The 23,977-nt window shown below is 39.5% G+C and overlaps 1 protein-coding gene across 4 annotated transcripts; it reads right to left on the minus strand.

Moving 5' to 3' along the window:
- Nucleotides 1-1,112: 1,112 nt before the first annotated feature.
- hap1 (huntingtin associated protein 1) lies at nt 1,113-23,972 on the minus strand. 4 transcript variants are annotated; one of them, XM_077605623.1, is made up of 15 exons: nt 23,830-23,972; nt 21,751-21,939; nt 13,111-13,187; nt 12,678-12,794; nt 12,507-12,601; nt 11,811-11,919; nt 11,547-11,625; nt 11,322-11,452; nt 11,136-11,210; nt 10,799-11,010; nt 9,377-9,595; nt 8,257-8,585; nt 6,705-6,893; nt 6,175-6,265; nt 1,113-2,591 (listed from the first exon to the last, which is right to left on the minus strand). In XM_077605623.1, exons 2-15 carry the CDS (start codon nt 21,815-21,817, stop codon nt 2,249-2,251), a joined length of 2,133 nt encoding a protein of 710 aa, XP_077461749.1. In that variant the 5' UTR covers nt 21,818-21,939; nt 23,830-23,972; the 3' UTR covers nt 1,113-2,248. The 4 variants fall into 4 exon arrangements, with proteins under 4 accessions (XP_077461749.1, XP_077461748.1, XP_077461747.1 ...); XM_077605622.1 differs by lacking the exons at nt 21,751-21,939; nt 23,830-23,972 and adding an exon at nt 17,931-18,148; XM_077605621.1 differs by lacking the exons at nt 21,751-21,939; nt 23,830-23,972 and adding an exon at nt 17,621-18,039.
- Nucleotides 23,973-23,977: the final 5 nt, after the last annotated feature.

The following is a 23,977-nucleotide window of genomic DNA, read 5'->3' on the forward strand; positions in this document are numbered from 1 at the left end:
GGGCGACCAAACGTCCGGCGACCAAACGTCCGGCGACCAAAAGTCCAGCGACCAAAAGTCCGGCGACCAAAAGTCCGTTGCCCACGATGCCAAGTTGCTAGCGATAATGCACAAATGATCAGCTAAAGTGGTGTAATTAGTAATACAGTGAAAACTTATTAATGTAATATGTCCATTTAAATACATTGTCTTCTTGTGACCCCAAAATTGCAGGTTAGGGTCAAAATTGTGCAGGGACCTGGCCATCATTATTTTTTGTAAATGTTACCTAACCCTATGTTTTTTGTAAATGTTACCTAACCCTATGTGGCCCACGACAAAAAAAGACCTTGACACCATTGGACTATTGAACTGCAAGAGTAAATAGATCGACTTGCTTTACTGTTATTGCCGCACAAAAAGCTTTTTCCTGCGTAATCGATTAGCATTACTCCGGCAATGTTTAGATACCAAGGTATCATTTCCTTCACGTATATCCTTCAATCGATCGGAAAACCTCCGCCGTGGACACTTATTGATGTCCGACCATTTTTTGTCTCTCACTCTGTGTTATAAATGCCGAGCTGTAACTCGGCAGTGAGTATAGGCCCGGTTAGAGATCATGTCAGGGAACAAGATGGGGGCGTTTGCACTGGGTTTGGTTTTGCTGGCGTGTGCTGCCATTGCCGCATCTGGAAGCAAAATAGTGGAGCAGCTTCCAGCAGCAAGAAACTCTGCAGATAGACAGGAGCCTTTGGCGCCACGTACCCAGAGATGGGCACGCCTTTCAGAGGACCAACGCGTGATTATAACCAAACAAATCATGCAAGCCATCTCAGGTATGTTGTGGGTTTGGGGCGTGAAAAAAATGGCCCTCAGCCAGGTAACCGAAAGGCGGTTGTCTTCAACGATTAATGTCATTATGGGAATGTTGTGTTCACAGAGATGGTGAACTCTGACTGCCTGTTGGAGCGCGATTATCAGGGCTGGTTGGATTTCGGACGCCGAAACGTGGAATGAAAGATGGCTGAGCCATTTACTCGACATAATGCCTTTGCTCTTTTATGCAAATCTTGCCACTTGGTTAATAAAGTTCTTTTGCAACGTTCCAAAAGTGATTCTTGATATTTGAGTTGAGTAGGGAACACGTTTTATTCAGAGATGATACATGACACACTGAAATATACATAGGATACAGACATTGCACAGTAAAAGGGCGGATAAAAAGTGTTTTGTCTAACTTCAAGTGTTTATCTTTTCACTCCCTTTTAACACTAAAGTACCCTATGCCTTTTTGCTACTGACGACCAAGTAAATTTTCTAGATTTAATGATTGGATATAAAACTATGTCCAATGGATGCGTTTTCTAAAATGGCATTTATTAATGTATTTTAACTTGAGTGTTTTGGTGGGTTTTTATCTGCACAAAGTTAGCTCTGCATTTTCAAGCTAAATTGACGATATAAAAACTGCTAAGATAAACATAGTTCAGTGCAGATCATTATTTTGTCTTTTCAGTGTATCTTTGTCGACTTTTTTGAATTTAATTAGACAAGTTACCATATTTTTTGGACTACAAGGCTGGAGCTGCCACTTAAATACTTATTTTTTTCCATGTTAACGATGCTCTAGGCGTGTTCTCTTTTTGCAGAGTTGACCGAGTTGTTTAAAAGTTAATATGGAGATAAATATATTTTAAGGATTTGGTCGTGATTTGGAGTGAAATTGAGAATTTAGTAAATAAGTTATGTTGTGTTTTTTAAGCGTATTTATCTAAATAACTCAATCTGTTAATATAGCAGACATCTATTTAGCATTTATGTTCCCCATGTTATTTTTACTATAATATATTATGTTTGCTCTTGTTTTTTTCCGTTTACTTCATGGCAGCTTTTGTTTTTTTTAGTCCAAAAAATATAGTAATCTGATGTGTGTTTTCTCAATACAGCAGTTAATATACAGAAAGAGCAGAATGCCTTCCAGTGCAATTTGAAAGTTGCCTGTGTGAGTAATTAATCAGTGCATGCAATTCACATCAACTGCAGTTTTTTTGACTAAGTTAAAAAAGTGAAAATAACCTGTACATGGTATAAAAAAAAGATGTCATATTTTTTAAATTCTATTATTTGTGTGGAAAAGGAGCTATTCCTGCAATGTAAGCAGCATCACAGCAAGCGATTGTCTTCAGATGAACGTGTGGGTGAATGCATAATTTTATGACAATAGAAAATGAGTAGGAAAAGTCTGGGGGCTTGAAAGGGCACAACATCAGGTGGAGACCGCACAGATTTCCTCGATTCGATCACGACTTGTAATGCCTCGGGCGGCGACTCTGTGCAGCCTAAGACGCTGAAGCTTTTCCACTAAGTTCAAGCTGAAAACGTTTCTTTTCCCGGCCCCGCCCTTTTCGGTGGTCAACCCAGGCGCTGTGTTGCGGTCAGAGTACGAGGCAGAGATACCTCGTTTTTCGAGCATCTGAAGGAGTCCCGGTGATGACCAGCTTATGTTTGTGGAGGGGGAGCCTCTGAGTCCAAAACATTGCTGGCCGGAAACGTGGGAAGCGTTCCCGTGCTCACAGTTCGGACGAAATGGCAGGCCGATAGAGTGATGGCTGCAAAAGAGCAAGAGTGAAGTGAGTTAAATGGGAAAGCACTGAAATTGGACAGTAACTGTAATGAAAAAACACATAGGTTTATGGGGCAATGTTGATGAAACAAAATGGTAAAGTTACAGTTATGAAACAATTGTTTATGCATGATGCTTCGTGACACCTGGGCACGAGATGTGCCCAAACAAGTTGGAGTGGATGCTCGAAAATCTTTCAGTGTAATAACTGGCAGAGTTGAGCTGACAAAATGGAAAGTGAATATGGAAAGTTGCTTTATATCCGTGTTAACCCTAGCATGGGCGATTTTATTTTTAACCTTTACGTGGTACTCAATGGCTTTCATTGGCAGCCTTTGACGTCCAATCCATTTTGAAAAAATATATTCGTGTTAATCCTAAACCCCCCTCCCCATCCTCACCAGGGTCTTGGTGTTGTAGCCTATCACAGCCAACTATGACTTGAAAAATAATTATATGTTTAAACACAATTTTCTATTTTATTTATTAAAGTGACAAGTCAAACATAGTTACAGTCATACCTCTACTTACGAATGTCTCTAGGTACGAAAGTTTCAGGTTACGACGTTTTTATATGCAAATGAGTGACTCGAGATACGAAAAAGTTACGAGATCCCCCAAAAAGTAAATGCATTTCCTTATCCATTATTTTATTTTGAATACCCCTTATTAAGCAATTAAAACTGTACAAATGCAACATGGCACATATTTTCTCACACACACATACATAGTACACCTCTACATATCAAAATTTTAAAGTTACGGGAAAAAGTCTTGGAACCAATTAATTTCCTAAGTAGAGGTACGACTGTACCTGCAACCACACCATACTGAGAATCACCGACCTAGACGGGGTGACTTTGGAACTTGGAAATAGCAAAAACATCAAATATGGATAACCTCTTCGAGGGAGAAATTATGTTGATTTTTTTTTCAGATCTTACAGGCCACTCTAACTCAATGGCTGTCATTGACAGCACTAGACGTCCAATCCATTTTGACTTAGTAAAAATGAGTTGGACATCTGGCGCCATCACGACAATCTAAAATGTACATTCCTAACCAATATTCTCAGTTTAAACCTGATGTCTATTGCTGTCAATAGGTAAATTACAATGGGAAAATGTTCTCTGTTAGATTGTTTCATGGGGCAATAACCAGAGTATATTTCATGTTTTGTTTACATACATTTTATTAATTCAATTTTATTAATTTTGTATAATTGGGTAAAACAGAACAATTTAAATAACAAAAAGCAACGTTTGAATCGCTGTCCAATGTAGTGGGCACCATAAGGGTTAAGATTAAGGGAACGGGAATCCATTTGTCTTCACAATTACAAGAATGATTGTCTGTTACTACATAAATAAGTGACTGTTAACGCATCCCAAGTTATACTATGTAGTGGCTGTATTAAAAAAATAATTCTGATAAAATTAGAATAGAATACATTTTTAAACATTTCATGTTTAAAGAAATGAAAGTGATGACAAATATACTCTCATTTTGAATTTGACACCTCCCACACATTCTAAGGTTCTAGGGTAACTGCTGAGTATTAAAATTAATGATTAAAAATGAGCATGCCCAGGAGGTGTTCAGGTGTTCAAAAGAAAGAATGGGGCGGGGTTCACCACTTAATGTACAACTGTGAGCAAATAATCCACTTATAATCTTTGCATGCAAGAGGCAAAGATGAAAATCAACATTGACTTCCTAACCTTCTAACCCTCAGGCAGTACTGCATTCAAAAAAATAAATGTAATAAAAATGGTAAATCAGTCGACACATGGGTCAGGAACACATCAGCAGTCGAGTAGTTAGTGCATCGGCCTCACAGTTTTGAATGAATACTTATTGAATAATTCCAAATTGTTTGTCAGGCTACTTTCATTGCTTTCCCCCTGGTTGCACTGTTTCCAGATGTGTGTTTTCATATTGAAGCATTTAATAATACTGTTGCTTCAACCAATCAGAATTCGATTTGGTGACACCAAAACACCGATTGTGTTGATTTAATAGCGGTTTTGTCAACCCGCAATGGCTGAAGGAGGAGAATAAATTGATGTTTGCAGATTTACTGTCAAAGCCATTTTCAAGACGGACTTTTCAAGAAAAAAAAGCTGGACATCATTAAGAAAGGTCGGACAACTCCAAAGCCAGCAAGCCTGTCACAACCGGGAACGAACATTTTCAGCACTAAATTGAATAAAAACGTTTGCCAGAAATACAACAGGATAGGCTCGACTTTCAGCATTAGCTTCGATGGCGATAGAAAAGGAGGAATGAAAGGTGGATGGATATTGTGTACAGGTAAAAAGGATTTTTGGTGAGTAAAATATGGCTATATTCCTAAATAATATTTCAATTGTATGAGGTTATTATTGATGATTTTTTTGTGTCGCAGCTATAGCTGCAGTAGAGGTTTTATAGCCATAAAATATTTTTTGAGGGTTGGATTGATTCCGATAGCTGAAGGCGCTACTAGAAAATGCATGGACCGCCACTGTGTTTAAGATAGTGTTTGCCAACCTTTTTCGAGCTACGGTACACTTTTTGCATTGAAAAAATCTCAAGGCACACCACGGGATGAAAATCTTCTAATTTAAAACTATATAACCTGTATTAACAATATCAAGTCGTTCTCATCAAAGTTTTATAAACATGAATCGTATAAACCCCAAAAACTATTCCAAAATCTTCCCAAATTTTTACACCGACCTAATGTCATCAAAAGTTGATGTCTGCGGACCCCAAACAGTTTACAGTTCATGTAATGTAAAAATAAGTAATCAAACATTTTTATTCTCATAATTTAATGACTTTTACTCCGAATATTTCTTAAATCTCCTAATATGGCGTGGAAAGCAATGTTGTGCTCACATAGACTTTACTTCGCCAAAAGTTGATGCCCTTGAAACCAAATAACTTCCATTTCACGTAACGTAAAAACAAGAGAAAAACTTAAATCTCGTAGCAATACGACATTTTTTTTTACTCCCAATATTACTTCAATCTCCTAACCTTATGCAAAGAGAAGTTTTGTGGTCACGGAATTACCATAAAAAAGTTGAAGCCCGTGAAACAACTTCAGTTTTCACGTTACATAAAAATAAGCAACAAAATACACTTAAATTTCAACATTGTATGATTTGAATCTTGTACTAGTACGATCTATGATGTAATGTTCATCTTATTTCAATTTTAATCTCATAGTAGTTTGATTTTAATCTCATAACATTAAGATTTTTCTCTCGGAATATTACAATTGATGAATACACCAGTGTGCCACGGCACAGTGGTTGGGGAACACTGGTTTAAGAGATGAGGTCCATAAATATCAGAAGTTTGAATATCAGAAGTGGCTGAAGTCAAGCGTCTTGTGGGGCCATATTTGTTGATATTTTCATAATTTACTACGGGGTTATAAAAACTAGGGAACGGAACACTCCTGCGTTAGACATTGGGAGAGAAAAAAGTTCAAGCTATGAGAGAATCATAGGAGTAAGGATCACATACAACAAACAAATATGTAAAGGAAGTTTCAAAACTACTACCACAATTCTTACCTAAATGGGAATGAGGGAGAGAGGAGGGCTGGTTGGGGGACTTGACAGAAGGAAGTGGTGGGAGTTGAAGAGGTCTGAGGGTGGTTGGGACCTGATGAAGACCCAGTGCGTTTAGGGAAGGGAAACAAAACCACAATAATATTCATGTCATACAGACATGCACTCGCGATAACAGCATTACGAAGAAGAATACTCTGTTACTCATCTCAGAAAAATGTGTATTGTGACTTGGGTTTATGCACGGTAAAATCAACAGTTTTAGAATCTCATATTATTTAAATTTGCTATTGCTTTTAAAATGATTAGGTAATGCTTTTTATATATCCAAATTCCCCCTGGACCAAGAAGACCAAGTATTAAAAGCCCTTTTTTTAACACAGTATCTCAATTTTGATTTGGCACTCAGTCAAATCCAACTGAAATCCATTCTGACTGTCCTCTACTTTATAGAAGACATGCAAAAGATGGACAAAATATAGTGCGGGCTGAATTTCATTACGAATATTTGTAAACAGGAATAGCTGTCCTACCCATGCTGTGAGCATCTGAAAGTAGCGACATGTCAGGTTCGTCCTCTTCCAGGTCGTTCAAACTATACACATGCTGAATATCCACTTCAAGCTCCCTGAAGTCTTTTGTCAGGACTCCGGGACGAGGGTGGAGGATGCCCCCAAGGTTTGGTCTGGCCAGCTGCTGCCATTGGTGCAGAGTTACCGAACCTAAAACAAAAAAAACAGGAACATCTCATGTTCAATCCTTACCTCCAGAGTTCCACTGCCCAAAAATGCCAAATAGCACTCCTTTTTTAGCTTTGCTATATGCCACTTGTCAGATTCCCCAAATGTTATAATTTTACATTACATATGAATGTAGACGTAAGGCGGCCTGGTGAATCAATGGTTAGCGCGTCGGCCTTAAAGTTCTGGGGTCGAGGGTTCGATTACAGGTCAGTCCTCACAGTGTGGAGTTTGCATGTTCTCCCCAGGCTTGCATGGGTTTTCTCCGGGTCCTCCGGTTTCCTCACACAACCCAAAACATGCATGGTAGGCTGGTTGAACACTCTAAATTGCCCCTAGGTATGAGTGTGAGCGTGAACGGTTGTCCATGTCCTCATACCCCGTGATTGGGTTGACATAATTCTGAGTGTCCCCCTCCTCAGGCCCAAAGTCAGCCACCTGATGGTGTAGTGCAGGGGTCACCAACTCTGTTTCTCAATGGCACCGGTCCAGTCTGTTTTCCATGTCTGCCACCACAAACTCACCTGAATCAAATAATCTACTTAGCCAGTCTACTGAGAGACTGTGTGGTAACCTCAGTCTCAGTCTGCAGAAGCCCCCACCTTATGGCTCCAGTTTCTTACCTAGGTCTACAATGTCTTGTGTGTCTTGTGTCTGTCTTGCTACTGCAACCAAGAAATTTCCCGAATACGGCATGAAATAAAGTTCTAATCTAATTTAAGCAATCTCTGCAGAAGCCTGAGAAAAATCCTGGTTATTTGATTCAGCTGTGTTGAAGAAGGGAGATCTGTAAAACAGACTGGATAGGTGCCTTCAAGGACCCTTAGTGTAGTTGTTCACATGCCTGACTTCGCAGCTTGGGATCGAGTCTCGCTCAGTGGTGGTGTGATTGTTGATCCAAATGGTTGTCTGTCTTTGTGTGTGCCCTATGACTAACTGAGCAGTTTACAGTGCAGTCAGTCAATCTTTTACCCAAAGTCAGCTGGGATAGGCTACAGCAGTCCTGAAAATGATTGAATGAATTTTGCACCTATATACCATTTAAGCATTATACATACATGAGCTAATTAGGGTAGTTATTGATTTTAATTTGGGGTTGTAGCGTAAGCATTTTCTTTGTTCTTTCATCTCTATTAATAACAACAACAATGTGTCTGCCGCGTTGTTAAAGTTCTTTAAAACATTCTTGAAAGAGTGGGTGAACTTTAATATCTTTGACATGAGAGACTTGAATGTGAGATAATTGTCTAACAGTTACTAAGCCAACAACGATTAACATTCTCCATGTGAATCTGCTCAGTAGAACACACCTGTGAATGTGTTAACAAAAGAATTTAGCCTTTACCTTCCAGAGGTTTTACAATCTGCAAGCGGTCGGGCAGGTATGACCTCGAACTTGAAGAGTCACAGGAGTGGCGAGAGCTTCCATTTGAGTAGTTGGTCCTGTTTGATGCGCCCAAGCTGGAGGCCAGGCTGTCATTTGGTGTCAAGAAACCACTAGATGGCTCGTCCTCCTCGCTGTTTGATGCCAAGGCACTTAATTTCCGCTCGCGCTCCACATCAAAGAAAGGACGCTCAGAAAAATGGTTCTCCTGGCGGGCTGACAAGCTCCGCAAGGCCGCTTCGAGGTCCTGTCCTCCGGGAGTGCCTGGTTGGCCCAAACGCTTTGGCCCACTGATGGTACAGACAAAAAGAGGCAGTGTTAAAAAGAGACACTAATTAGTGTGTTCAGTGATACCTCTACTCATATCCAAAATTTTCAGGTTAAAAAAGGCCTTAATGTGTAAATTATTGTTTCAAGATAAATAAAGTTGTCCAAATTAGCGCTTACGAGAGTTGATGTTGAAGTGCCCTCTCCTGAGTTCGGTATCCAAAACCACTGGCTCTATAAAAAACGAACTGGACGAAACAAACACTCGGTTCTGAGGCAAGGAGAATCATGAAGTTTCCATTCGAAAGCCGCTGTGTAATACATTAACATATCTGCCTCGCTAATCGCACAAGGTTTGAATTTAGTGTAACGTAAGAATAAAACTTATTTTTAAGTGTGTGTATAGTAATCTAAATTCATGTAAGTTAAATTTGATGTTTATGTTATGTCTGCGCTAAATCTGTACTGAGTAATGTCACATTTTAGTATTGAAGATCATACCCACTAGATAAGTGATGTTTACTTTCTGACTAGGTGGTGAATTAAAACAAATAAAAAGCTGTTCTTTCATTGTAATATCCTGTTTTTGGTGTTTTTCAGAGGGTGGGAACGGATTAATTTGTATTTAGTTCATTTCTATGGGATAAATTGATTTGAGATAGGAGTTGATTGACATATGTGCTCGGTCCCGGAACGCATTAAGCTTGTATCTCAAGGTACTACTTATGAAAAACCCAAGCTACAAAAAAAACTTCTGGAACCAATTAATTTCATAAGTAGAAGTAACACTGTATTCACGTTCCCTTGCAGACACCTGAAATTGTCTCTCTGGGCTGGACTGGCGCTGGACTTGTCCTCCAGGTTGAAACTGGCGTTATCAGAGCCGTAGTAACTAGTACGAGGCGTGCTGTTACTGCTAGACTGGACTGAAACCGGGCTGGAACCTGGAAGTCCCGGCGAGTGGCACAGAGAACGCAGCCTTACAGACCTGTTCACAACTCGCACTGTTTCAAATACACGCCTTGGGTGAGTCCTGCAAGAAAGACAAAGATTTTTTTTCTTTTAAAATCTCAGTGTAATTTTCTTGAAATAGCACCCAATTGACTATGTAAATAAAAGTGACCCAACTTGTATTATTTAAATTTTTAAAAATCAAACTGTTTTGAAAAAAAATCATGCCCTTTTATGCCTAGAAGAGAAAAAAATCTTATAATTACATGTATTCTTTCATTACTGTAAAATAATTTGTACTTGTAGGTAGGTCAATTATCTATCATTTAGCTTGTAGCCAGGAAACCTGTGTATTTACGACGCTCTGTTAGCAAACAAGTTTCTTACTTGACTTGTTTTATTATCTGGGTAGGGTGTTCTTAAGGAATGTTTGGTTTGATGCTGGTTGTGGATATCAGAGGGATCAGATTGCATTTTCTGCTCTAAACACCCATCTTGGAGAACATGCAAACGCCTCACTGGTGGACCGACCTGGATTTGAACCCAGGACCCCAAAGCTGTGAGGCCAATGCGTTAACCAGTCAAGCCGCTGGGCCGCCGCTGTTTCTTTCAGCACACAAAAAATAACATCTTCTACAACCTCTACTTTTTTGTTGCTTTAGCCCTCAACTCATTCACTGCCATTGGCAAATTCATTTAAATTGTGAAGGCTGAATTTGAGTGCTAATTTTTCATTACCACTGATGACGATAAATGTCTATTCTAATTTTGGTTGGGGGGCTGTCAGCGATTGAACGATTAAAAAAATGTATTTAAAAAATATATTTACAAAAACGTTTTAATTATATGATTCAGATTCTTTGTTCAACAAATGAAAGTGGACAGATTTAAAGTGTTCCTCACATATTCCGATTTTCTGAAAGTGGCCCTCAGAGAATAAAGTTTGGACAGTCCTGGCATACATCCTCACACCTTTGGCTTCAATCCTGTAAAGTAAACCGCAACCAAAATGGCGCCGTTCAAGTGGCAGCCAGTGGCGGTAGCTCCGTCCACTCATGCTCGTTTTGTGTTTTTGCTGCTTTTCTGTCTTAATGATTTGATTTGGTGATTCTTAATGATCCCATTTACTTTGATTTGCTTTGTACTTTGTGCTTTTGCTTTGTTGTTCTGCAGCCTTTGCGACTGTACTGTCTAACTTGTAACTATGCCTTTTTCTTGCTACTGTCACAATGAAATTTCTCGAATACGGGATGAATAAAGTTATCCAATCCAATCCAATACTTACTTGTAATTTGATAACGCTGGAGTGTCCAAGCCTTTACGGAAAGTTCCCTCTATCTCTGCTGCCAAGCTGTCCATGGGAAGAACAGAGGCTAGAGCAGTGTAGCGCTGCACCGTGCTGTTGGGCAGACTCTTATTGCGCAGATTTTTAATATCCTCCCGGGCTTCATGAAGCATGTCCTCACACTGAGTGTACTTGTCCCGAAGGTCCCTGAGCTGTTGGAAATGTAAATGTCGAGGTAATGTCACTCACTGGCGACAAAGAAATTTGTGCACATTTATGATTATACTTAAAAACACCACAGGAAGATTGAATGTAACAATTCAAGTAAATTTCTTGCCTCTGACTCGAGTATCAGATTATTCTCACGGGAGGCGCTCAAGTGTTGATTCAGCTCCTCGTTCTCGTTTGTTAGCTAAAGAGACCATAAGAAGTACTTAAAGGTTTTTCCACTACACAGTACAATTTATGGAAGAAAAGTATTTATTGTCTCTACTTTAGTTTGAGTTTCAACATTTTTACTCACACGTTTGCAGCGTGCCTGTAAGTCAACAATCTGAGCAAGAAGTGAGCTAATTTCCTCTTGCTGCCGAAACGAGTCTTCCACTTTGCGGGCTAGCTCGTCTGATAGGTCGACAACTTGCTTGTTGACAGAAGCTGAAATTGCACAAATCCCATTACGGCATGTGAATATAACATTATGAATAATGCGGTCACAATGTTGTGATTGCAGTGTTGGCGAATGACTTACATAGCTCCTCCACGCAAACCATCATCAATTCCTGCTCTTGTTCCTCATAGTTTGTTGTCTCCGTGCAGAGCTCATTTGCCTACACAAATGGTGCATCCTCATTATTTCTAGGACTCAATTTATACCAATCATGGACTAAACTTTGCACCATGCTAGTGTGACATTGATTTACATAACATTTTCAAATGGCAGCATATGAATTATTGCCACAACGGGAAAGAAAAAAACTATTTTATAGTGACCACTCAAGAAGTGTTACAGTACCTCCAGTCGAAGTTTGCGGTTCTCATCCTCTAAACATTTCAGTTTCTGCTGCATGAAGTCATAGTGGACAAAATTGTTGAGGGAACTGGTTGATTCATTTATTTTAATTCTATAAAAAAAGGGGGAGATTTTTTTTACACATTGGAAATAGTAATATATTACAGTTGTCACATGTGATGATTAAATTGGGAAAAGTACTGCGTGCTTTCACAAAATTGATTGGCATGAAAGTGAAACCAGGCGTACAAAACACTTTTTGTAAAGAATGTCATTGTACATGTGGACAGAAAGTGCAAAAATAACCAACATCCATGTAACCTGCAATACAAGTTTAATTTTTTGTTTTATTTAGCAGATCTGTATCAGGTATTCTCAGAGATTTGTTATGATGGCTGACTAAGATACACGTAATTGCCTCATACCTTTTTAAAAAACACAAAATTGATGAGTAACTAGTTTTTAAGAAGTCAAAGAGAACAGCATGGCTATTTTGAATTTATTATCAATGAAATAGTATAAAACGCTGAAATCTATAACATTGGAAAATGCTGTGCTGACCAATAATCAGATTAGTAGGTTTTCTATGAATGTTCCAAAACTCCAAAGCACTTTTCTACCCAAAAAATGTATTCCTTATGAATACACAGCACATTGTTCATTGTCAAGCATGTCTCTCTCAATGTGTGTGTTACTCACGGTGTGTGCGATTCAGCATTTTCAATTTCCTCTGTGCTTGCGTAGAATTGAAGGAGGTCATCTCTCATTGAAAGCTCATGACGCAGTTGAGCAATCTGAAAATTAAGCCACAGGAGCTCGAGTTGGGCTCATAACTTAAGTGGGATTTAAAAATGTTAAGTTTGGTTGTACCTCCTCCTTTGCGGTTTCTAGCTGTTCATCCAGTGATCCATTTCGGCTTGTCAGTTCTTGGTTTTGTTTCAGGAGCGACTGACCAATCCGTGCTGCTAACTCAAGATCGCGTTCTTTCTGAAAAAGATTACATTCATACCAACATGACCATATAGCACAACATGTGCCCTTTTTGACATGAATTTAATTCAACTCAAAAGAATTGTAGTGGTATTTAAAGTAGTAGGAATACAATTATCTAAGGATATAATCATCTTTTCTTAGATTTGATAACTTTATTCATCCCGTATTCGGGAAATTTCACTGTCACAGTAGCAAGAGGGTGAGAACACAGGAAAATACATTTTAGACATAAATAAATAGGTAATAAATATATAAATTAATTGTTTTTTTTATTGAATTAATTGTGTGTGTAGTTGTGTGTGTGTCTTACCTCCTCTAACAGGTGCGTGACTGCCTTAATATCATGATATGTCTTGGTGACCTGGCCAACTCTGTCTGAGCACAGTACTGAGAGGAAGAAAGGCAAAGAAAGTTCAGAAATTAAAGATGAAATCCATATCTACTACATCTATGCACATTACAACTCATAATGATTCCCCTTCACCCACCCATAAGCCAGTCAATGGAGTGAAACAATTGGCACCCGGCCGCACAGAAACCAAATAAAATATAGTTTATTAATGATAAGAGTCTTTTATCTTGAGTTTTATCTTGAAAATCAAGCATATCTGCCTATGCCTCAAGCCAAAAGAAAATAATTCTGCATTGAAGATGAAAAAACAGAGTTAAACATTTTTTCAGGCGATTTTCATGCAACACCGCCGCTTCATATATTGTGTAGTACTTATGTCAAGAGGGATCTTCACCAAGTCCATAAAAATCTTGCTTTACATGTAACTGAACCCTCGCGCAAAGTCAGGTACCCCTGATGTAATCAGCTTTCTGAGAAAGAGCATACATTCCAAAGGACATGTGTACAGTGCACACTTTACACAGTGAAATGCAGTGGTGTGCCGTCAGGGCCTTCAAGGGCTTCTCTGCTGGCCTAAGAAATATCTGAATCACAGACTGATGTTAATTATATTTTATCCATGAATACTTATTCAATAATTCCAAATTGTCTGTTAGCTTCCTTTCATTGCTTTCCCCCCTGGTTGCACTGCTTCCAGTGTGTTTTCATATTGAAGCATTTAACCAATCACATTTCAGCCATTATTTGTTGCCAGGGTCAGAAATCTGCCTCAAGGCCTTCACAATCAGTTCTGCAGGCTCTTCTGCATTAAACAAGCGTCAATAAGACTGTTGCTTTAACCAATCAGAATTCGATTTGGTGACACCAAGGCCTTCTCGCAGGCGTAGGGATACGTCATTTCCTTCTCGCAGGCGTAGGGATACGTCATCGCTTTCACCAACTATGATTGGCTAGTGATAGAGCGGACTAGCCAGATCTACCAAACTGTATCTGGAGCGAGCTGCACAAGCAAATATATTGTTGTGTTGATTTAATAGCGATTTTGTCAACCTGCAATGGCTGAAGGAGGAGAAGAAATGGATTTGTTTGCAGATTTACTGTCAAAGCCATTTTCAAGACGGACTTTTCAAGAAAAAAAAGCTGGACATGATTAAGAAAGGTCGGACAACTCCAAAGCCAGCAAGCGTGTCACAACCGGGAACGAACATTTTCAGCACTAAATCGAATAAAAACGTTTGCCAGAAATACAACAGGATAGGCTCGACTTTCAGCATTAGCTTCGATGGCAATAGAAAAGAAGGAGGAAAGAAAGGAGGATGGATATTGTGTACAGGTAAAAATGATTTTTGGTGAGTAAAATATGGCTATATTTCTAAATAATATTTCAATTGTATTTTTTATGTGTAGCAAGCTGTAGCGGCAGTAAAGGTTTTATAGCCATAAAATAGTTTTTGAGGGTTGGATTGATTCGTTGAAGGCGTCGCTAGAAAATTCACGGACCGCCGCTGGTGAAATGTCATAACTTCTAATATAACCTGGTAAATTTACCCTGATATTTATAACATGGACTTATAATGAAAGAACTCTGCTACATAATACCCAAGAGTGTATATATAATCGCTTTATAACATGTTCCAGAAATAAATAACCTTCACTGTTTTTAAAATGGACTTCTTCACATCAATAGAAAAATAACTGACCATAGATTGGACCATAACAACTCCATGTGTTCAGTCAGATAGTGATCCTCTTAGCTTGATCCTTTTTAGCCGAGATAAGAAACTTCTAAAGACCTGGTTCTCCTGGATACTGATATAGCTCATTGAGAGAGACTCCCAAGAATAAACTGTACGGGACAGTATGTGTATACGTGTATACGTGTATATGTGTATATGTGTATACGTGTATATGTGTATGTGTATACGTGCATATTTTCATAAGTGTATAAGTGTGTGTAAATGTGTGTAAGCGTGGATGCGTGTATGTGTGTACGTGTGTGCGTGTGTAAATGTCTGTATATATATGTATATATATATATATATATATATATATATATATATATATATATGTATATATATGTATATGTATATATATATGTATATATATGTATATATATGTATATACATATATATATATATATATATGTGTGTGTGTATGTATATATACATATATATACACATATATATACATATATATATATATATATATATATATATATATATATATATATATATATATATATATATATATATAGCAGTGGGACTGTGAGTGCAAGTTATTGTCGCTTTCATTGTGCCATGCGATTGGCTGGAACCATTCAGGGTGTCCGACGCCTGCTGCCCATGGTTGGCTGGGATTGGCTTCAGCACCCACTGCGCCCCATGAGGATACACGGTATAGAAGATGAATAAATAGGGCCAGGATGCAATTTCTAGGTGTGTTAGAATGAAACCAAAATAGAAAATAGAAAAACTAATTTAAATGGCCAGACATTGCTTAAGAGTAGTAAATCTAACACATCTACAGCAAAGGTTGGCAAACCGGTCCTCGAGGGCCACTGTGGGTGCAGGTGTTTGTTCCAACCGATCCAACACAAACAGTTTAACCAATGAGGTTTCTGCTGAAACAAGAAGCACCTGACTGCAATCCAGTGATTGCACTTCTAAGATTCCAGATTGGTGGAAAGGTTTCCTCTTATAGGTTGGAACGAAAACCCGCACCCACTAGAATAGTTTGCCCACCCCTGTCCTAAAGAAATTTACAGGAACAATTCATTCATTATCTGAACCATTTAAAAAAAAATAGAGTATTACGGCAATTTAACACCCTAAAACTAGCAATTCTACTCGAGTGAATTTTAAGTAAAGCAAGAACTGTACACATATTGCTTATCCTCACAAGGGGTCTAGGGTGATCCTGGAGCCTATCCCAGTCAACTCTATACAGCAAGCATGGGATACCCTGAATTGGTTGCCAGCTAATTGCAGGGCATGAGGAGATGGACAACCATTCACACTCATACCTAGGGGTAATTTAGAGTGTTCAACCCAATGTAGGAGGAAACCTAAGTACCTGGAGAAAACATGCAAAATCCACACAGCAAGGTTGTAACCCACCGGGCTTGAACGCTTGATCTCAGAACTGTGAGGCGAACGTGCCACCAATTGAAAACATTTGAATAAAAAGGAAACATTTATGGTTTAAGTAGATATAATATTACTATTAATAATATTTTTGTATCTCCACTGCACCCATGTTGGCATTTGACGATCCATTTATTTCCCAAAAGGTTTTTCATTTCCCATCCACATGGTGCAATGAAGACGAAGGGAAGCTACATAAAACAAATGCCAAATACAGTACTGTTCTCCTCTGGATGAGCATTGTTGACTTAGATGATACTTATGACGTCTGTTGGGAATGCAGGGATCAGACGGGCAAGGATAAACTCAGAGATTAAGATTCACATTGTTCCAGTTCCTATTATTGTCTCTTGAAGTAATCTGGAATCTTGGCAAGACTGGAAGGCATTATTACACAAGTTTCTTAATTTGAGCAATATTAAAAATAACGTTAGCATAATTAAGTTTCTAAACCAGTAAATGCACTAAAATATGCATCAGAGAAATGAATTGTACAATCATTGTCTTGTTTTCTGATGTTCCAGTAAAGTAGTGCTGAGTATGATGCCAGACATATGCTAATTTAGAGAGTGATTCATATAGAGGGTAAATAGAGGGGATGCACCACTAATGTTACCATTGCTTATACTGATACTGGCTAATCATATTAAAATGTGCAACTGAGCCAGATTAAACAGTTTGAGGTAAAATTCGTTATAACTTTACATGAGAATTTATATGAAAGAGTTCAAATCTAAGAGCTCTGTCACCACTGGATGAGAATCTAGGGCAGCAGCACACAAATTGCCCCCACTGCAGTTCATTCAAATTGTAACATAAGAGGGGTCCTGCTTCAATATTTTATTACTTTCGAATTGACTTGGAAAATCCCCTTTAATCCCAACTATAATAATCTGAAAAAACCATCTAAAAAGACTAATCATATCATTATTATTGTTATTATTATGAAATAATAAATTATCATATTTCTATTTCTAGAACAATGACCTTCACACAAAGAATGCACCACAATACTACACAGGTAAAATATAGCTATGTTATTCGGGCAAACATTCAATGACCTTCACTGGAAAAATTTAATCTACATACACAGGCACTTTAAGCAGAGACCTGAAAACAATTCTTTTCTAACTTTAAACCATTGCAGACCCTCTCATACATGACATCCCAGCATGCAATCTGCAGCACATACTACAAATAATTAAAGCTGTTAGATAACACATACCTCAGCAGCGAGAAAATTAACTCCACTATACAGGCCCCGAACAACTTAAGTGCCTCTGCCAACAAATTCCAAATCTATATTCCATCATATGTCATCTCACCTTGCTTGACCTCCCGGCAAAGGTTGTTATTATTATTGTTGTTATTGTTGTTGTTGCTGTTATGGCATGTTTTGTCCTCTAGTGGCATTCCAACAATGTTCCCTTCTTCTTCCTCCTCCTCGGATGCAGAGGAGCTCCATACCTCCATGGTAACCACAGAAAAACTACCCTCACTCTTGCCGTCCATCAGTCAAATCGTCCTGATTCTACTGTTAGTTCCTCGTGCAGGTTGGTCGTCTCCCCAGCATCATGCTGGTACCTCATGTGCAAGGAAAAAACAAAATCCCCTTCTCAATGAGGGAATACACACCTGAGTTTGTTTGTGGCAAAGACTCAGAGCTTCTTGTACTAATGCGTAATCTGTCAGTCTGTAAGGCCCATCTGTCGTCATTCCTGCCTACGTCCACCTGGCCACGTTGGAATAACGGGCAAGTACAGGCGGGAGAAAGTAGAGGAGGGGTCATGGATGAAGCAACGTCTTATCCACAAGATAGAAAAGGTCTGTCAATCCCACTGGAGTAATCACCTTCTTATGAGATTTGTGTCATATCTCATAATGGCTCAAAATTTGATGAGTGAATATGCCGGTACGTTAATCATCATGCGGCAATATGAGCATCCACCCCTGAAACACTAGATGGTAGGTTCCACCCATCTCAATGGCTGCTCTGATTCTCTAAACAGACTTCATGCCATGATAGAGAGAGGGCACTACGTAAGATTGCTGCAAAGAAAGCCACACCCACTCAGTTTGCATTGGACTGATCAATTTAGATAGAAAGCGAATGAAATCTGTTCATATTTTAATTTTGGTGGAAGGAAATGTTCTGCAGTTTTTGATCCATAAAAATATTTTAAGATAAAAATTGAGATTAACTAATATAAAAAGAGACTTCAAGATGGGCGGCCCGGACGGTGGTTAGCGCGTCGGCCTCACACTGGGAGACCTGGGTTCAAATCCAGGTCGGTCCACCTGTGTGGAGTTTGCATGTTCTGCGTGGGTTTTCTCCGGGAACTCCGGTTTCCTCCCACATTCCAAAGACATGCATGGTAGGCTGATTGGACACTCTAAATAGCCCCTAGGTATGAGTGTGAGCGTGAATGGTTGTTTGTCTCCTTGTGTCCTGCGATTGGCTGCCCCACCAATTCAGGATATCCCCCGCCTCTGGCCTAAAGTCAGCTGGGATAGGCTCCAGCACCCCCCACGACCCTAGTGAAGATAAAGCGGTTCAAAAAATGAAATGAGATGAGATAAAAACAGCAGCTATAAATGAATTTTTGCAGATTAGAAATTTTAAATGGCAACAAGAGCAAGAGCCCATTGAAGTGAAAGACTAAAATGTTTCATGGGAATTTTTGTTTTGTTTTGCTTTTGCTGCAATCTTTCTTTAATCCATGTTCTTTTCACAAAGTAAAATACACCGACACATCTGCCTTAGTGTTCTTTGTAGGTGAAGACGAATTGCCAGAATGTGGACAGCCTTCCACCAATTTTTGGACGTGGCTGCCAGCCAATCGCAGGGCACAAGGTGATGGGCAATCAGTCACGCTCACACTCATACCTAGGGCAATTTAGAGTGTTCAACCAGCCTACTATGCATGTTTTTGGGATGTGGAAGGAAACCTATGCAGGTCTAGGGAGAACATGCAAACGCTAAACAGAAAAGTAGGAACCCCTCAATATCAGAATTGTGCGGCAGACTTGCTAACCACTTTTCTCTGGGCCGTCACCATGTATATATTAATAAAGGTAATAGTAGCCGGCAAACCTTCGTGTTTGTTCAGTAACTATTTCAATATAACTGTCTTTCCATTACAGTCTTGTGCTGTCTTGGTAGGCATGAAAAACCATTTGTCACCTGACTGAATTTTTCCTATCTGTACTCGACCCTTATGTTAAGTCAGAGAGTGCACTTTTTGAAATATGAACCACCTGAATCATGTTTCACACATATAAGTGAATCCTCCATGTCAAACGTATCACGCAAGACTCAGCAGAATCTTTTAACATCACAAATCTTCCTGAATGTTTGACAATAACCATTGTATTGTATAATTTCATGAACAGCAGTAATGACAATTGTAACCATTTTTGTACTCCAATTAGTGAAGCATGAAGGCATCTATTTGATGAAATACGGTAATCCTAATCAGCGCTCATCCTAAACGTTGGCAGTGTTGAAGACGTAACAGAGTGTTTCACAGAAACCAAACAACACCATATGTTAACTGACAAATAGCCAAACACTTCAAGTTAGAAGGTTAGTCTGTCCTGCTCTACTTAGGAATGTGTGTCTTAGCATTACTCTAGTACAACCTAACTAGCATTATGAGGACGCAGGCACATAAAGCTAATGAGATTCCATCATTCCAAACAAAGGGTCAGCAAGAGTTTCAAAATGGAGGCAGCCACTACACGGCTTTTGGTTTTGCTTTATTTTGTTGCCAAAATATATTTCAAAGTATAAGTACTTTCTCGATGTCAATATATTAAAAATGAGGAGCACTTGGCGTGAGTAGACTTCTGTCTAAGCACCCAAATTAAAGCCATTTTACTTTTACTATGCTGTGATGTTCCAAAATCCTCTCACTTTTCCTCTTATCATATAACCTACCCTGCAAATTTGAGGTAAATTGTCTAATTCATGATCAAGTTAACTTTGACCTTATTACCCCTAACTTTAATAATTTCCTCCGTTTCATATTACAAGAGAATTTCCGGAACGAGCAATATTGCGTTGATGACAGTACGCTAACCAGATGTCATCACAAATGGAACGGAAGGAAAAGGTGCTATCGAGGGGCACAAGACTCTTATCCTGAAGGGATGGAGCGATGGGAACATTGTTGATAGAAATAGAGAAATTATTACAATTTGTTAGCGTGAGGCAGGTGGCAACTGGAAGGTCTTGTGTTTTAGAGCTATTGAGTAGTAGAAATTTTGATGAGACGTGAAATTATGACTTGTAAAAAGAGGGTTAGAAAGGATAGTGGGAGAGAGAAGGCTGTTTTTTAAGAGATTTAGACCTTGGTGTCATCCGTGTAAGTGAAAATGGATGTTATGTTTATGAACATTGTAATAGAGCGGGAGAATGTAGTGGCGCCAGTATGGAGCCCTGGACACACCCCAGGGAGGGGGAGAAATTTGGAATGGTTGGAACCGACTTATCAAATTGGGTGCAGCCAGATTGACAGAAGGTGAACTATACAGGAGGTGTGTGGGTGGGAACAATGGAAAAAAGTCAGTCATAACACTGCTGTGAGAAATGGTATCAAATGAAGCTTTGAGGCCAAGAGAATTCAGGGTGAACCAGAAAGTGACAAGGTGGTCTAGCAAAAAAAAAAAAGATTGGACCGGATTGATTCACAGAAATCGGTGGAAAAGCAATGTTGCGAGAGTCAGGTGATTTAATAATAATAATTGACGAAAGAGAATTTAATTTTAGATAGGCTTAAATGGGAGCAAAATAATAGGCTGATTTAGCTTTAATGATATTGTCCATGTAAAGAATGATGAATTTTCATTATTGCAAATTTCTTTGTGTATTCAGGGTCCAATTTTATTGTAGAGGCGTTCAAGTCCTCCACCTTGAGACTTTTTTTAATTGATGAATAGACTGTGAGCGGACTGTGAAGGAGTTTTTTTTTACGGGACAAAAAAATCTCACTCAAATAGCAGCATACCGAGTTTAACATTTAGCACATGTATACTGTAGGCATGAGATAGATTACACTATTATACAAAAGTAAAATGATAGCATGAATTTGAGATTTAAATTGTTTACACCATAAAATGCCACTACAAAAAAAAACACTAAAAATCTCATCATTCTATCAATGCATGAACACATGTTTTACAGTACATATCAAAATATCATCAATGTGTCAATAAGTGCTGCTGACTATTCTCCCTGCAGAGCTATAGTGTAAACTGTTTAGGAAGCCAAGTGACAGAAGGTTAATCAGCTTGGTGACATTTGTTGATCTGTGTGGGTCACTGCAGTGCCAATGTGTGGAAGAGAGGTCGTCGGGGAAAAAGCGCAATCTTAACCCGAGACAGAAAAAAAGTGTAGCCACGTATTGGTAGAATCATTATGGGAGCAATGTCAAGAAGAAGAAAATACACTCACAGAAGTACTTGAAAGTCTCTTCAATTTGCTGGTGAGTGAGGCCCAGGACGACCTCTGGCTGCAGCATAGGAGTGTGCAGCCAGTCGTCATTGTCGTAGCCGAATACGCAGTCTGCTCGGAGAGTGTAGTTTGGCTGACCTTCTGACAAGAGGCTGACTATCTCTAATTCTGGCAGATCTGCACAGAGGTCTGAGCAGAGGAGGTGTATAAGTTAAGGTGGATGTGAATATGCATTCTGTGCTTTGACAATAAAATATAAACAGATGTGGAATTAATTATATGTGCAAGAAAAGTCCTTGAAATAAAACTAAACTACAAAGAAACATTTTGAAAGCTGTAATTTGTCAAACCGTAAGATAAACAGATTTTATCTTGTATTCAAAACAATCATTTGGATATATACAGTCATACCTTGAGATACAAGCTTAATGTGACCGAGCTCATATGTCGATTTACTCGTATCTCAAATCAACATTTCCCATAGAAAGGAACTAAATACAAATTCATTCATTCTCACCCTCTGAAAAAAACACCAAAAAACAGGATATTACAATAATTTGATTGGTTGTAATTCACCATCTACTAACAGAGTGACAAATAACTAGTGGTTATAATGTTTAATAATAAAATGAGACATTAGTCTGTACAACGCGGGGTTCGCGGATTAGAGAGAAAGAGATTTGACGGATGCACTCGTAACATAACACAAGCTTTAAATTTAATTGAAATGAATTTAGATTCCTATACACACACTTGAAAAAAAGTTTTGATCTTACGTTATACTACATTTAAAACTTCTTGTGCAATAACCAAGGCAAAGAGGTTAATGTAGTCCACCGCATCTTACAAGGCGAACTTCCTGCTTCTCCATTGTGGCCGGATGATTCGCCTAAAGACGTTTCGCCGACGGACGTTTGACAGATCATCAGAGTACCTCCATCGTGGCCGGATGATTCGCCTAAAGACGTTTCGCCGACGGACGTTTGACAGATGGACAGGTCGCCGAATGGACATTCCACCGAACGGTCATTCGGCCGAACGGAGGTACGGCCGAACGGAGGTTCGGCCGGATGGAGGTTCGGCCGGACGGAGGTTTCGCCGAAACGGGATTCGCGCGCTCGCCCCGCCCCCGAATCGTGTGTGTACAAGTTTTTCAACCTCGGCCCGTGGGCCATATACGGCCCGTTAGGATTTTTAATCCGGCCCGCCGCCGGCGTTGTCCAAATTATAGTAAAAATCAATGATTCATTTCCCTGTGCCGCTCATCACTCTCAATTTATTAGTCTACCGTCAATGGCAGCCCGGGAATAAGCACTCTTGGGCGGGCATGTCAGCCCGGGAATAAGCACTCTTGGGCGGGCAGATGTAGCAGAACCGAGCCGTGAAATGACAGCAATCAGGTTAAATCCATCATGGTCGTATATAGACGTTTTTTTGCCTTATCGCGACATCATCGCGACATTTTACCGAGGAATTCACTTCCCTGGGCTCAGTTCTAATGTCCAAAGAGCTCCAGTATTTGTATTTGATCATTAAATGCTGTTTTAGGATGGATTTAACCTGATTGCTGTCATTTCACGGCTCGGTTCTGCTACATCTGCCCGCCCAAGAGTGCTTAATCCCGGGCTGACATGAATCATCCGCGTACCCTTCTCCATACGTATTGGCTAGCCAGCTCAGGCGCACCTACACTACTCAAGTTGTTTCGTGCTTAATATCGATTGTCATCATACGCCTTTTCTTCGCACTACCGTTCATTGCACCAGCTTGCTTTGGACCCATTCTGTTTCCCTTAATTCTGGACTGACTAACGCAACAAAACACGGAAAAAATGCAACACTCCGCCCAGTGCTCGTAGAGCTCTTTGCACTAGAGAGATGCGGTGAGAAAGAGACAGTGCGCTGAAATCACAAGCGGCCTTTCGCGTCTCGGCCACCTGGCTGTCTCGTATGCTCGTATCTCAAAATTTGTCTCGTATCTCAAGGGAAATATTTGCTCAGAAATGTACTCGTATCTCAAATTCCTTGTATGTTCGGGCACTCGTATATCAAGGTATTACTGTATTTCTATCTGACCCACCTGTGAGAGTGGACACATCAAAGTGTGAGGCTTTCTCTTCCTCGGCTGTGACAAGTTGAATTTGTTGGGGGTCCACTTCCAGGACCCCCGGCAACTCCCCCCACAGCCCATGGAGGGAGAGTGCAGCCTGGGAGTCCAGGGAGTCCAG

Source organism: Stigmatopora argus, chromosome 7 (genome assembly GCF_051989625.1).
Source record: "Stigmatopora argus isolate UIUO_Sarg chromosome 7, RoL_Sarg_1.0, whole genome shotgun sequence".
In the NCBI taxonomy this organism is placed as follows: domain Eukaryota; kingdom Metazoa; phylum Chordata; class Actinopteri; order Syngnathiformes; family Syngnathidae; genus Stigmatopora; species Stigmatopora argus.